Source organism: Gopherus evgoodei, chromosome 5 (assembly GCF_007399415.2).
Source record: "Gopherus evgoodei ecotype Sinaloan lineage chromosome 5, rGopEvg1_v1.p, whole genome shotgun sequence".
Taxonomy (NCBI): Eukaryota; Metazoa; Chordata; order Testudines; family Testudinidae; genus Gopherus; species Gopherus evgoodei.
Window position 1 is genome coordinate 81,630,410 of NC_044326.1, and position 15,634 is coordinate 81,646,043.

The 15,634-nt window shown below is 38.5% G+C and overlaps 1 protein-coding gene across 2 annotated transcripts in view; it reads right to left on the minus strand.

The window, feature by feature from the left end:
- The window catches only part of GUCY1B1 (guanylate cyclase 1 soluble subunit beta 1), a 59,407-nt gene that overhangs the window by 16,590 nt on the left and 27,183 nt on the right, over positions 1 to 15,634 (minus strand). For both annotated transcript variants that reach the window (XM_030564973.1, XM_030564972.1), the window contains 3 exons: positions 9,267 to 9,367; positions 8,079 to 8,197; positions 2,642 to 2,839 (listed from right to left, as the gene is read on the minus strand). In XM_030564973.1, coding sequence (XP_030420833.1) covers positions 2,642 to 2,839; positions 8,079 to 8,197; positions 9,267 to 9,367 — 418 coding nt within the window. The remainder of the gene's footprint in view (positions 1 to 2,641; positions 2,840 to 8,078; positions 8,198 to 9,266; positions 9,368 to 15,634) is intronic.

Consider the following 15,634-nt stretch of genomic DNA (forward strand, 5'->3'; position numbering starts at 1 on the left):
CCAGCATCATTTCATATGTTCTATTGGTTTAATCTCATATTGCTATCTTGAACATATCATCTTACTTTACTTTAACAATCCTATTCAAAGTTCCTTGAAATAATGAAATTAATAGAGCTAATTTTGTTTACTAGGAGAGTCATATATCATGGTATAATTAAAGTTGATGCATAATGAAATATCATAATTTATCAAGTGTGTACAAATTTCAGATTAATTAGATTTAATGGGTGGAATAGAATAATTTTGTTTATGCAGTATTGTTTAGCAGCAACACATTGGAACATATTAGGCCCAGTTCTCTCCTCACTTCAGGCCTAATCCAAGGTTTATTGATATCAGTGAGACTTTCCATGGACTTTCCACAGACTTCAGTGAACTTTGTTTCAGGCCCTTATACCCTGAGAAATCCTATAGATTTCAATGGGATGTAAATCAGGGCAGAGAAGGCATTCCTATTCAAGTGTTCAGAAAATCCAGTTAACTATACAAAAACATGGATTCAAGAATGTCTTGAATATCCTTTTTTTTAATTCCAGATCAAAAGTCTCACAACAGACAAGATTCAAAACACAGAGGTGGGGAGATATATCCTAGAGTTGTTCTAAAACGTTTCCAAAAATATATAGGCACAAATTATTATGCACAAAGAAATGTAATCGCTAAAATATGTGGCTATTAAGAGGTCTTTTCCCCTCTGTGAATGGTCGTAACTCATGTGTTAGCAGTAATATGCACACAGGGAGGGATGTTACCAAAGTTTGGTTCCCATTTTTGCAAGGGGAAACAATATAACAATACTTTGTGCTTCTATGGCATCAGGAGGTCAGGATCTCAAAATGCTTTGCAGACAACAGATAATTAAGCTCCAAAATATCTTTGAAAGCACTGATATAACTACAGTCTCCATTTTACACAGAGGAGAGCTGACTGTCACAGTGACAGAGTGTGGCAGTCCTTTGGACTCCCAGTCTTGTGCATTAAACACAGGCCCATCCTTCCTCTTTGCAGTCATAAAATATGCTATTGACTCCCTTTGTCTATCTTCTTGTCTATCAGTCTGATGCTGTTCTCTATGTGCATTATCAAAGTGTAACTCCAGCTCCACAGTGGAAGGTGTTGCAGCGAGTAGTCGCAGTTGGAAAGCCAAGAGTATATATGCAGGGTCGGAAATTACTTGTGGCCACATGAAGGGAAAAAAAATCAGTGCATTTGTCGAAGCACCAATGTGGCTTAGACCTGTATTTCTTGTGAATACAAGGCTTAAGTGACCCCATCCCTTCATCTTCCAAGAGACCATTACCCTATATTTGAGAGAAGGAATGATGTTGTAGTCATACTGTAGTTAGATAGTACTGGTGGTTTTGAAGGGAAGGGAGGCTCTCTCTTGCCAATAAAATGTTTTGTTTTGTTTTTTGTCAATGGGGACAACTGGGCCTCTAGAAATTAACAGTTTAACCTCTTCCAAAATCCAAGGATGTATCACCATTATTAAACTAGGCCTTCCAGATGATCATTTCCATCAGTGATTTTTGCGGGATTAAAGACTAGAGTCAATAGGACTTAGGCTTCTAAGTGTCTAAGTCATTTCTAAAATTGAGACAGGCTCCTAAGTCACTTAGGCACTTCTGAAACTTTTACCCCGTCCACTCAAAGACAGGAAGTAAAAGAACTTGCCTCCTTTCTCATAGACTGCTTAGAGCATGACACCAAATTTGGTGAAGTGACCTAATCTAGAACATACAAGAAAATGCCTCAAATAAAGAGCATAAATGCTCAGGGAACATGAACTAGGCAAAAGGAAAATAAATGAAAATGGAAAAATAATATGGAACATAATCTTTGTACCCCTTTTCTGTTTCTTTGGATTACTGGATGTTGCCCTGAGCTATTAGCCATCTGGACTATATGCAAATTAACACTGGGCTGATCAGCACCAGGATGACAGATTTCAAGGGAAAATGTGAATGGTGCTAGTGAGTCAATAGGTGGCACTCCTGAATCAGTACTGAATCAGTGTTCCAATGTGGTAATAAAGGACCCACCTGCTATTACAGCTGCAATCTTTCACATGAGGAAGATTTAAAAAAAGAGAGAGAGAAAGGTCTTGAACACTTATTGCCATTAAAGATTCCATGGCACTTCATGCAAGGATAGGTGTGTTTCCTCTGGTATCCTGGCCAAATAGTAAGCTGGATTTACATTCTACCAATGCAAAATTATCTCTGCAGTTTCAACTGAACATGCTAATCTTCTTCATTTCTTGGCCCAGATCCTGGGTTGTGCTGTGACCAGTTTGTGGTGTTCTGGTGGTGCAAAGCAGCACTAAAATTATCAGATACAGTGATTGGAGGATCCTACCAGTCTAGGGAGATGTGAGTTGGTACAGTAGCTCCTATGCCATTCTCCTTCTCTGTGGCCAGTACATGGGTGTGGCCAGGGCAAAGGCAGGTGAGGGCAGTATACGACCTTGAAGGTATTGGGTTAACATGGGGGATAATGGAGAGATTTTTCAGTATGCAAAACCTCTGTGGAAAGTATGAATGTGTAAAAAAAAATATTGTTTTCCATTATATCATACAGCTCTTTCAGTTTTATGAATGACATCAACTTTCTATTAGAACATACAAGGAAACATTACCTTCATGTCTATTTCTGTACCATGGATCTGCTGAGCTACTGTTTTGATGATTCCAATGACAATATCTTGGAGTCCTTCTCTCTCTGAATAATAATGCAGAATGAGTCCTTTCCCTTTTTCTGCATCAGTGCACCTAAAGGAAGGGGCACGCATACCCGGATAAATAGTAGCAAGATGGTCATGCAGAGCATCCAAGTTCTACAGGGATAATTAAAAACACACAAACACATCAGAATAGAGTTCATGCATGTTGCAAATCATCTATTTGATAATACAAGTAATTTAAGCAGCTGTTTTAAAGACCTAAGCTACATATTGTATATATAAGTTATTGATTTGGTACATTTCCTGGGCAGTCTGGCCCCACCCTGTCCACAACTGCCACATTCACTTGTGGGTTTGGGTCAGCCAGTTCCAGATCCACTTTGCAGAGCTTCCAGGCATGTTGCCCTGCTGTCTTGCCACTCCAGGAGTGGTGAGGGGGACCACTGCTGGGGGCCCACACACCTGACAATGAGTCTGGCCTATGACTGGCACTGAAAATAGCACCAGTAAAAGTCGTTTGAGAGAGAAAGAGCAAATTCCTGGACTGTACTATGTTTGCACAATAGATGGAAACATTTTTATTTTCATGGCAGGGTTAGTTTTCCAAATGGATGTGGGAGTGGCTAAGATATCCCTTTCCCTCTCTTACCTACCAATCTTTATCTCTTCCCTCCTTCCAAGAACTCTGCTGCTTGTAATCTATCTTTTAAAGAGCAGCTGTAACCAAATAGCCTACAGCTGGTAAGCCAGGTGTTTCTATATTGATTTAGGAGTCTAACTTTAGGCACTTGCATGTGAAAAAAACAACAACAGCCTTCTTACTGTTTTAAATTAAACATTAAGCTAGTAATGCCGTTTCAAGCATTAACACAAGTTTATAAGCTCTGCCAGAACCTGACAAGAGTTTTCAAAGTTTCCAGTTGGATAGCTAACATCTTTAAAATTAACCTACCACATTTCCTAAAAATGCTCAGTCACATGATCTCACTGAGAACAAGTGAATGAACCCAAAATAGAGTTTCTAGATCAGGTCATAACTGAAACAAGGCATTTTTTAAAAAAGTGAGACCTTTTAAAAAAACAAAACAACTCCACTTTTTCAAACTCTCCATATGTCCCAGATATGTCTGATTAATCTCAAACTTTGGCAAAAGTAAATTCTTCTCTGGATAGGAAATATGACTGAGAAACTGGAAAGCATATTTTATGAGGTGGTTAGATGGGAAAGTAGGATCAGAATCAGACATAGTGCCAGCTACAACCTTAACTATGGAGTCATTACAATGACTTCATTTTACTATTTGCGGTGTAATGGCTTAGGTAGAAGGACAATCAGACTGGCTGAATAGCGTCACAACCTAGGTAATCATCTATCAATACATTTGTAAAGACTATTTACCCTGTTCACTTACCGGGTCCTTAGCATGACACCACATCTCCACCACCCCACCCCCTTTAACACTTTGTAATACTGGGGATTGTTTTGTGATTTTTGCCAGGTCAGGGAGAGGTACAATGAAGATGTTTTAAATGTGCTGGTTGGATCATCTCCCTTTTCTTAACATCTGTAGATATTCAGAGTTGTGAAGGTGGCGTGAACAGCTGCTACTTTTCTTGGGAGGCCTCCAAAGGAAATGAGTCTCTTAGAAATGAATTCCTTGGGATGCATGCATCCTGGAACATCCTCCTTCACTTTTTTTAGTTTGTTATAAATTTGTATTTTTATTGCATTGATGTATCACTACATCAAATTAAAACTTAAGAGGCAAAAATCTGTGAGCTCAACAGAGTCCAGCCATTAGTGGGAATACAAGGGAGAAGAAGATACACGGATTCAGCCCCTTGCAGATCTTTGCAGAAACCAGGAATATTCCTCTTGGGAAGTGGAGACCAGGTCTGTAGTGGTTTGAAAGAGTGTGAGTGAGAGCAGAGCTAGAGAGATAGCCAGGTGCACAGAGGGGAAGTACACTGTCCGAAAGGGTGCTGAGCTGCTGTTCCAGTATGTGCTTCCCAGGAGCAGCTTCAGTATGTAGCCCTTTTGGAAGATGTCTATTAAGAAGAGACTCAGAAAAGAAGAGTCATCCACACTTAAACAGTCTCAAAAGGAGTTTGAGTGCAATATTATGGAAAAAGGCATAAGATGTATGCCAAGTACTGCTTTTCTATAAAATATTAAACACCAAATTCCAATAACCTTACTCATAATTCACTCAGCCACTAGTCCTGTTAAAATCAACATAATTCCTTTTCCTGATGCTCTTACACAACATGAGTAAGAGCATCAGAATCTGTCCCTTAGAGATCTTAACAGGTGGTCTTGCATTTTTTATTTAAACTTTGCAGTTCTTCTTGTGAATATTTCACGTATATTTTGTAAAGTTATGTTATATTTGGCCAGCCTTGCACATATCAATATACTGTTTGCATGGAGATCAATTCCTATGGGCTAGACAGTTGGTAATTTCACTATTATCTTGTCATCCTCTCCTCCAATACCATAGTCTTGTTTGCTGAATGTATTAGAGTCTCTCAGCATACGTTAAGACACGTGTGTGTGTACGGTGCTTGGCACAATGGGACCTTGTAAATTTGCATTGGTAGAGCTACCAAAACACTTACAGTAATAGGCCAGTTTCTGGCTACCAGGCTGCTGTAATTTATGTCAGGGCCAGGGGAGGCTACAGCCTTTCAAATCAGAGAACTGTAATCAGATCTCTGATGATGCCTTTCTTCTCTGACAAATGGATCTCAGGGCAGGAGAGAATCTGGACCAATAATCATAAATCAAATTGGAAACCCATAGAAACTATTCGAGTGTGATTGCCTTCCAAACTCACAGTAAAGCTGCTCGAGTATTTATGTGCTTTATTAGGTATGTGAATACTTTTAGTGAAGAGAAATAAAATATAGATTTACTGTACTGCACTGCTTTTAAAATTCAATAGACAACTAAACAATGCCCTGAAGGATCTGGTATTAACCACTACTTACGAGTCTGATTGATTTTCTTTAGGTAGTTTTTAACATAAAAGCACATTTGGGAGTTCTTAGGTTTCATCTCTCTTCATGCTGCCTCTCTGTGCCATATTCTCTTTTAATTTAACAAGACTAGCAATTTTTTCAGGACCACATTGTACAGTGAGGGAAAAATAGTTTAATTTAAGTCTAAGTATTGCCCTTTTGTCATTTCTTTAAATGTGCCTCTCCTTACATGTCTTTATATGTCTATGCCTCTCCTATAAACAATCTCCTTTAAAACTGATTCAAAGGAACAGGAAATATAATAGTCAAGATTATCTTTACAGGGTTTAAAAACCAAAAACTTTTGATTGTTTGTTATATTGTGGGCTCGGTATAGATTGTAATTTAGATCTAAGTATTGGGATGGTCTTTTATTATGTGTTTCTACAGAGCTTAGCACAATGGACCACCATCTGGACTGTGGCTTATGAGCACTTTTGTTATACAAATAATAATTAGGATCATCTACTCGCATGACTTCTAAGAGCAGTAACAAATCATGGATAACTGGAACTGGAACTGAGCTTTATAATTGCAGCTACATGTTGTCAGTGCAAATACTTAATATATTCTTCCTGTTTATATTTACAAAAGTGCAAACGGCCAATGTCATCTGTTCAAACTGGAACTCCAACAAATGACAGTCTCAGCTGTTAAAGTTACAAGAATACAAATGTAATGTTAATACTGAGATTTTCCTGCATTACAATCTTATCTTCAATTTTCTCATCTGGTGAAGAATGGAAAGGGGAAGGAGAACTTGCCCATTAGTCTGTTCCCAAGAGGAGGAAGGAACAAGTCAGCTATGGATTTTTTAATTTGCCCTGTTTCTACCCTATCAAATCTTGCTCACCCAGGGAATGCAGACTGGCAGTATATTATGTTCTGCTGAAGGCTGCATATTCCTATAGGCCTGTGCTGGGTGTAGCTTGTGTACTCAACTAGAGTACAAAATTATTGATGGAGGTTGTTCTGCAAATTAGAATAATGAACTGTTTGAAAAAGAGGTTTTGACAGCATCTCTCCATGGTGTAAATTGTATGTGGTGCCCTATGCTGGGAACGTACAGAGATCCAGTCAGGCTCCCAAGTGGCCAGGTTAAAGAGATACTGCAAGCAATGGTTGGTATGCCAGGGTCTGGGGAGGTCCTGGTGTGATCTAGATCTCAGTGAAGGCATCCAGATGTATGCATAAGCAACTGAATAACTATATTCAAAGAGCCTTTAAATCAGGAAGGAAAACAAACAACAAACTACGCATTACACTCTTTTCACTTCTTTATTATGGACGAGACTTCCCAAAGGCACAGATGGCAGTTAGGTGCCCAACTTCCATTGAAAGTCAATTGTAATAATAAATTTATGCATTTGAAAATCTTCCCAATGTCTGAATCAGTCCATGTGCTTTAAACTTATTAGAGTATCTGTTTCTCACTGAGAGCTCTGTACATTCTGAATTTGAAATTCAAAACCTAAACTGTTTTCACATGAACAATTTCCTTGAAACCAAAAAAATCACTATTTTACCCCACACCTGGATCAGCTCCTCTAGAATTGACTAGGTTTCCTCCACACTAATGATGCAAAATGGATTTTCATTTTTCAACAGAAATAGCAACATACATTCACACTGTCCTGAGAGATTGGGGCAGCACAAAAATAGTATAAAATCACCTTTGTTCTACCCATTCCTCAATACGTGGACAAGGACTGACTCCCTTGGCTTGCAGATGAGCTATGAGACAGAAGTAACAGCTTGTACTTCTCAAAGAAGCCAAGTATTGCACATATAGAAATAATCAGTATCTGCAGTATTTAGTCAGACAGGCCTTTGGAGGAGAAAGAGCCCATCAGTCACTAGACCAGTTGGTAAGCTGCACCCATTGACACCAGAAGCAAATTTGGTCCAACATGTCATTACACATCTATTGGGAAAGGAACAGTGTGCCATATCTCAGAAAGAAAAACTATCTTAAAAGACTGTTACTTAGGTTGCAAAGTCAAGCAGTTGAAAATTAGGAAATGCCAGATTTATTGTTGCCTTTGCAACCTTAGTTCTGCCCCCTGCTATCTCTGTTCTGTGCACTGAAGAGCCAAGAGGTCCTGTGCAAATTACTGTAAGTGATCATGCAATTAAAGACTATATCAAAAGGCATATGCAATAGGGGGTGTACTGCAAAAATTGTCCTGAGGAATGAAACTCTACATCAGGGAAAGAGAAAAAAAAGCAATTTATGAAGGTCACCCACCAGACCAGTGATAGAGATCCAAACAAAACCCAAGCTTCCTGACTTCCAGGCCAGTGCTCTATCCACAAGGCCCAATTCTGCCTGTCCAGTGCTACTTTAAGTTGCTTGGCACAAAATTCTTACCTGCAGAAATTCTCTGACATTTGAGCCCAAGACACGTAGGATTGTGTCATAACCAGATTCTTGACAGAACACAAAAAACATCTTCCCAAACATTTGAAGGATTTCTCCAGCGTTAAGATCTATTTAAAATACAGAAAACTTGATTCATTCAAGGCATGCATTGTTTGTACTTTGCTAGCAATTTTAGACTCCATTTTATGATACAATAATTATAATGTAAAATGAGTTGTTTTGCATATTATATTTTCTATCTGCTGTCCAGAGAACATGCTCCAAAAGCAGTAGACTAGATCAATCCCACCACAGAAAAAAAAAATCCAGGTAATTTTTCTATCCACTTTTCCTCCCTCCCACTAACTATTCCTCTACTCAGTAATAAGCAGTGGTTTCACCTCTAACTTCACAGAGCCCCAAAGATCAGTGCAAGCCAGATCTATCTATGCAAAAACAGTGCATTCTTCCCCAGAAGCCAAGGTCTTATGGGTTCAGTGGCTGGTTGCTGATTCACTCTCGCTGCAGAGATAGAGTGCAAATAAGCTAATAGGGATAGGGATAATAGCACCTTTCTAATTCCAGCTCAGAGCTGCAGTAGCTGAAAGTCAATGCTATTCAGATTGATGACCTATGTGGAATGAGGTATGCCCTTCACAAAAACATTGTCACATTGGTCACCGTTGTGAGTAATCTCAGCAGAGAAGCCAATGATTAAATGGACATGGAGACTGAACTATACTATCTAGAGGTCATCAGGTAGTTGAGGTACAGTACATTGGAGGGAGGGAAGGAAGGAGGGGGGACTTGGTGGCATACTGTAGTGCACTGCCATTGCAGGTAATATTATATATGTCTTGTGTCTAAAAAAGATTTTCACTTTCATGAGCTAGCACTCTGACATATATCATAAGCATTACATTCATTATTAAACAATAGAAGGAAGAAACTGATTTTAAATAAACATGGAAGAGCAATAACTCTTTCTGAGACAGCCTTTTTTCTAGTAGAACCACACTTTCACTTACTCTGCGTTAAATCCCTCTGATGCACATATTTGTGTCTTTATTAATCTTACATATATAATTTACAAGCAAACTAATGCATTAAAGTTACAGAGAAATTAGTGACCTCACTGCAGGAGGCCTGACCCATTAAAAGCATGTATAATTTCTAAAAGATAGCCATATTACTCACTAAGGACTTTGCTTGCTGCTGCAACCAGATCATATGTTTTGGAATCATCATAAATTATTCTGACTAGAAACTGTCCTTCTTCATCCAATTGTGCCTCTTTCCTAAAAGAAAACAGAAGAAAAATACAGTCATCAAGACATATATATAAATCAATTATTTATAATCTGGAATATGTCTTTTAAATGAAATAAATTTGTTGGCTCTACCTTTGAGAAGTTAGTTAATGTTAAACATTTAAATTACACTAAGAAGAGATCTGTTCCATATTTCACTATAATTAAGGCTTAGTACAAAACTTCTACTCCACTCTTATCCTGAAAACCATAAATCACTGGGAGAAAAAAAATCTCCTTTAACAATAAACAATCACACAGAAGGAGTTATTCAGATAAAGACAGAGTCTAACACTTTAGAATGGGTTATTCTTAATAGCCAACAGATTGGAAAGCCGCAAGAAATAAGATAAAGAGAATAGACTTAGATATAGGTTGTTCTGAACATTTTTTTAATAGACACATTATTTCAGAGTTTGTACAGTGCCTAGCACAACTGGCTTCTAGGCACTACCGCAATACAAACAATAAAGAAATAACAACAAATCTGTGCTGCTGTTTCATTCTGAGTGTGCTCATGAGACAATGCCACAAAAACTTAGTCAACATTTATTGTATTTATTTATAAGGGAAAAAAACATTTATCTGAAAACTGTAGGCAACCCAAACAAAGCAAACTAGCAATTAATCCCAGCATGTCTGCATATCCCTAACAACTTTCAATAAATAAGACACGCACTCTTTACTAATAAATAAATCAAGACATCCTGCTATTATACAAAAATTTCAGCCCCCAGTAAGCTCTTCCCTCTCTAACAGCATATCCACACTAGAAAAAAATATGTGCTCTAGCTAACGTATGATAAAATCCCATTGAAGACAAGGCAGTTTATTCTTTTCACATGTGCAGGTCAAGATAAACACTGGAGGGAGTCTAAGGTTTACTTCAATCTGTTAAAAGGTGTGAGAACTACAAACTGCCTTGTCCTCACTGGGTTTTACCACGTTACCTAAAGCTTGGTAAAAACACTTATTTTTTTCTAGTTAAGACAAGGTCCTAGGCAATTGCCAATCTTTCAAGCAAGGCTATTGTTGATGCACATGCCAGATGCACATTTCATACTGCTGCTAGGTTAAAAAAGGTGAAAATAAAATGAAAAGGAAAGTAGGAGAGGACAACAGATCCTCCGTTTATTTCCAAAAATATAACATCAGTTGTTTCTTTCAGTTCTGAGCACTGAGTCAGCAGCTTTCCTGATAAGCATCCAGCTGTCTAACCTGACTGCTTCTTTTCTCTGGGCTGAAAGATAATAGGATTTTTCACTACAATAAATGTTGTTCTCTCTGTGGGGTCAACTGTGCCTTTTAGGCACAACCTTGTCTTAAGGGCAGTAGAGCTATAGCAGGCTCTCATGCTTCTCGGTGTTCTGCCCTCCCTGAGCTCCCCACTATGCCTGAGCAATCTGCACAGCTGCACTATCCTCATAGTGGTGCAGAGGGGTGAAATGGTCACGGTTCCACCACCATTGGGAAACAAGCACCTTCATGAGAACAAAGAAGGAGCAGTCATTGTGCTCCCTAAGCGCTGGAACAATTACAGTCTCTGGCCCTGACATGGGGTGTGGAAACCAGGGGAAGGACTTCTTGCACTTTACCCCCTATGCACCTGTGAAAAGGGCCAGACATAATCTGGCTCCATATTAGCTTATCATCACTGGCCACTGATTTCTTATGAGGTAGACTTGTAACTGGGCACATACAGTCTTCAGCTATTGAAGTTCTAGTGTGTTTCATTAGATGGCTTTGTTTTACATTTCTCATGTTTTGCATATGCCCCCCCTTCTTTTTTGCATACAGTTATTTTTACAGTGATTACTTCTCCTTATGTGGGCTTGCCTGTGGCGATTATTGAGAGAGACCAGTGTAGCTTGTAGGAATGGAGATAAAAGAAGGGGTATTTATAAGTCTTTGTGTGCTTTAATTTATACACTAGATTATATTTCAATTCAGAAAACTAATATGATCTCTCAAGGTATTAAAATACCACCTTAAAGTGTGGAGGGTCACACATACTTTATTAAAAAGAAAAAATATTCTTCCGTCTATGCAGATCTAAGTGTTATATAGCACTTCAGAAAAACAAAGGAAAGCAAAAGTGATGAAAAAAAAATCCAGGGAAAGAATTATTCAGGAAAAACAGAATTAGAAGAAAGCATGAGGAAGAAAATAAGAACATAAGAACAGCCGTCCTGGGTCAGACCAAAGGTCCATCTAACCCAGTATCTGTCTACCGACAGTGGCCAATGCCAGGTGCCCCAGAGGGAGTGAACCTAACAGGCAATGATCAAGTGATCTCTCTCCTGCCATCCATCTCCATCCTCTGACAAACAGAGGCCAGGAACACCATTCCTTACCCATCCTGGCTAATAGCCATTAATGGACTTAACCACCATGAATTTATCCAGTTCTCCTTTAAACACTGCTATAGTCCTAGCCTTCACAACCTCCTCAGGTAAGGAGTTCCACAAGTTGACTGTGTGCTGCGTGAAGAAGAACTTCCTTTTATTTGTTTTAAACCTGCTGCCTATTAATTTCATTTGGTGACCCCTAGTTCTTGTAGTATAGGAATAAGTAAATAACTTTTCCTTATCCACTTTCTCCATATCACTCATGATTTTATATACCTCTATCATATCCCTCCTTAGTCTCCTCTTTTCCAAGAGGAAGAATCCTAGCCTGTTTAATCTTTCCTCATATGGGACCCTCTCCAAACCCCTAATCATTTTACTTGCCCTTTTCTGAACCTTTTCTAGTGTAGAATATCTTTTTTGAGGTGAGGAGACCACATCTGCACACAGTATTTGAGATGTGGGTGTACCATAGATTTATATAAGGGCAATAATATATTCTCAGTCTTATTCTCTATCCCCTTTTGATGATGAGGTAGATCCTAATAGTGACTCAGCACAGGCCATGTGAGTCCGATGGATTAAGATAAGGAGAGAGACATTTATCTTCTCATGTTTGGAGCCATTATCTTTGTAGTTCACAAACAAAAAGGAGCCACTAGTAAGAATGAATTACTAGTATTTCTAGTAAGAATGAAAGGTTTTTGTTATAGCGGGGTGATAGCAGCACCATAGGTAAGTCTGAGACAAGTTTACTGTTTATCAGCCAATTATTTTATGTGCACTTAGTTTCCATTGGCCACTAGCTGAAAAAAAGTATAAAGCATGGTAAAGATCTACTGTATAAAATCCTCCAATTCTCTAAAAATAAACATCATAAAGTGATGGTCCTCTGATCAAAAGAAAATTATGTTAGATTGCATCTTAGACTCTAAGTTCCTCGAATTGGCATTCATCTATTTAAAAATGAAATTATGTAAAATGCTAATTCTTTACATGAGAGATAGGAATTAAACAAGCAATCAAAAATTACAGTTGCATTAGACAGCCATAAGAGAATGGAAATATTTCTATTAAAGGGGAGAAAGCTCTGAGAAGCATGTATTCTTCTTCAGGAACCACATTGTAATATTTTTAAAATATTCATCTGTTAAGGAACAAGCACTTCTGTGAAAACCTTGGTGCCAAATTCTTAGATGACATATATGTCGCTTAAGTGTGTGGGGTCTGATTCTGATCTCAAATTGTGTATTTCTATTGACTTCAAAGAAGTTACTCAGAATTTACACTCTGGTTAGTCATCTGAAGTTAGTATTCACTGGAAGTCTTTGACCCATCTTCCTCTTTTTCATCCTTGCCTTCCTCTATTCTTCTTCAACCTTATTTTCCTATCCCACAGCAACAGCTACAATATACAATGCTTTACATTTCCAAGGATCTGTACAAACTTTAATGACTGATTTGTCACAACTGCTACGTGCGATAAATAAATATTATGATGTCCATTTTGTGGAAGACAAACAAGTTGAGTGGTTTGCTCAGAGCAATGCAATAAGTCAGTGGAAGACCTGAGGTTAAACCCATCCTATATGGTATTCTGTATGGAAGGTTCAGATAAATGTCTGAAAGGCTATCATTTTCTATTGAGTTCTACAGGACCTTCCCATAAGGGCTGACAAAGAGCCAGACATAAACAGGGAATATTGACTGACAAATGCAAAAAACAAAACAAAGTGATAAAAAGAAAAAAGATATGCTCTGTCATCCATTGGTTGTACCAGTCTTAGGGGTTATTTGAACAAATAGGAGGTTTTCCAAAAAGCAGGCAGAAGTATCATGTTTAAATTGGAAGTGTCCATTTAACATCTTCCTCTTGTATTGCAAAATAATGCCTGCTGCCCAGTCCCCTCATTCATTCCCTAGGTGAGACCAGATCAGCCAGGCCACAGGTTAGCAAATCTCAAAGACTCCCGATCCAATTTGAAAAGCAGAAAATGAAATCTCCAACACACTCTGATGCTTTCCCTCAGGCCCTCTAGTCCTTTGTGTGCCAAAGCATAAAGTAGAACACACATGCATTTGGAAATGAAACAGACATCCTTACAAATATTACACTCTCACACAAGCTGGTAAAAACTTAAATTCCATGCATTGAAAATGTCACTGTAATCTGGGAGAACACTGTGCTGTGGGAAAGTGGTAAAAGCCATCTATAAACAGTTTTAGTGTCTGTGTCTGATAAGGATTGATACCACCACACTCCACATATTTTATGATACTGCATATTTCCTTGCTTCGTAAATACATCCCCAAAGCTTTCCCCACAAAAGTCTCTAGTAACTAGACTAAATGAGGCATTCTGGGATGTTAAATGGCTGCCCTATAGTTCCTACGTATTTGAAATTCCTGGCTTCGGAAGTTGGACTCAGACATTTACAGATAGACAGTTGCTGGTGTATTCAAGCAAATGGAGAAGTAGAAGGTGCCTGTGACAGAAGTGGCAATTTCCTGCAATCTTTGAGAGATCTCACTGAATTAAATTTAAATAGTGTTAGAGACCACTGTATTATAAATACAAAGTTTATGAATTATTATGGGATAGTCTGGGGAGATGATGGTCAACGTAAACCCTCGGAAATGATATGAGCTTCAAAGGACTACATTTCAAACAATGTGCCAGACAAGAAGGAACTTCTGGAACAAACAAAGTGACGTGGGTTTCCTAGAATGTAAAATGCAGATGCTAGCCTGCTTAGGCAGTCTGACTTGCTGGGAAACTAACCGTATCGATAGAGAACTATGCAATTTGGAAAAGCCCCATTCAGGAAGAAGAGAGACATGAGTCTCTGCCCAAGAGAGTTGATGGCTGAGGAAACAGGAATCTAAGATCTGTGCCCTTGCTGGACCACGAAGGGAGTAATATATAGGTCCAGTCACTGTCACATTCCTGAGTACTTCTGAGCACAGGGACTGCCCCTTTTGGATGGGTGTTGCAAAGAGGTGAAAAATTAGACAAGGCAATGACACCACCACAATTCAATATTGGCCAGAAGAGGTTTCTGAGCTCAAAGTTATTCAGTCCTGCACAGTCTTTCAAAATAGAACTCAAACCTACACCTAGGGCCAATCGGGGAGGTGGCGGGGGGGCTAGGAGGGCCATTTAGCCTGGGTCTCAAACTCAAATGGGGCCTCAAATTTAGTCACTTGTTAATTTTTTGGCATTTGATAAGTTTATTTGCATCCCTATCAGACCAAAATGTGACACACTCTCTCAGCACGGAGCTGCAAGTTTAAGCAAATAAGAGATGTAATTTGGTAAAAGACAATTTTTTTGTTAACAGATATAGATTTTGTCATATTAAAGAGTTAAAAATGTTCACAAATATTAATAAAAATACATTGTTCTGATGGCACAAGATTAGACCGTGATGAACGTGTCTTCTCAGATCAGCTACTAGTGGCCGGTGCTGGATCAACTGTGTGTTGAAAGGTAGAGAATTGTTACATTTTAGTGTTTTTATAGTTTTCTAGTTGACTAAGGCATTATTTATGTGTGAGAATTCCTCATTATCTTCATATGGTAGCTAAAAGAGGTGACGGTTGGTTGGTTGAGCCCTAGCTTGGTAGCTTGGCCACCATCATAGGCTTTCATAGTCTATAGGCCCAGATTCAAGGTGAACATTTGCGAGGACAGTCTTGTACAGTGAGTTTTGTGAGGACACAAGTTTGAAATTTTTGGACATTATCCCTCTGTCTGTATCCATGTCTTTCTTTACAATATATATGTCATCCCTTTGTCTTCAGCTCAACCTTTTATGTTATCCTTGCATGCTTGAGTTTTGATTCAGTGATAAGCATAATAACTTTCACTTTGTGTTCTTAATTAGTATTACTTTATTTTAAATCT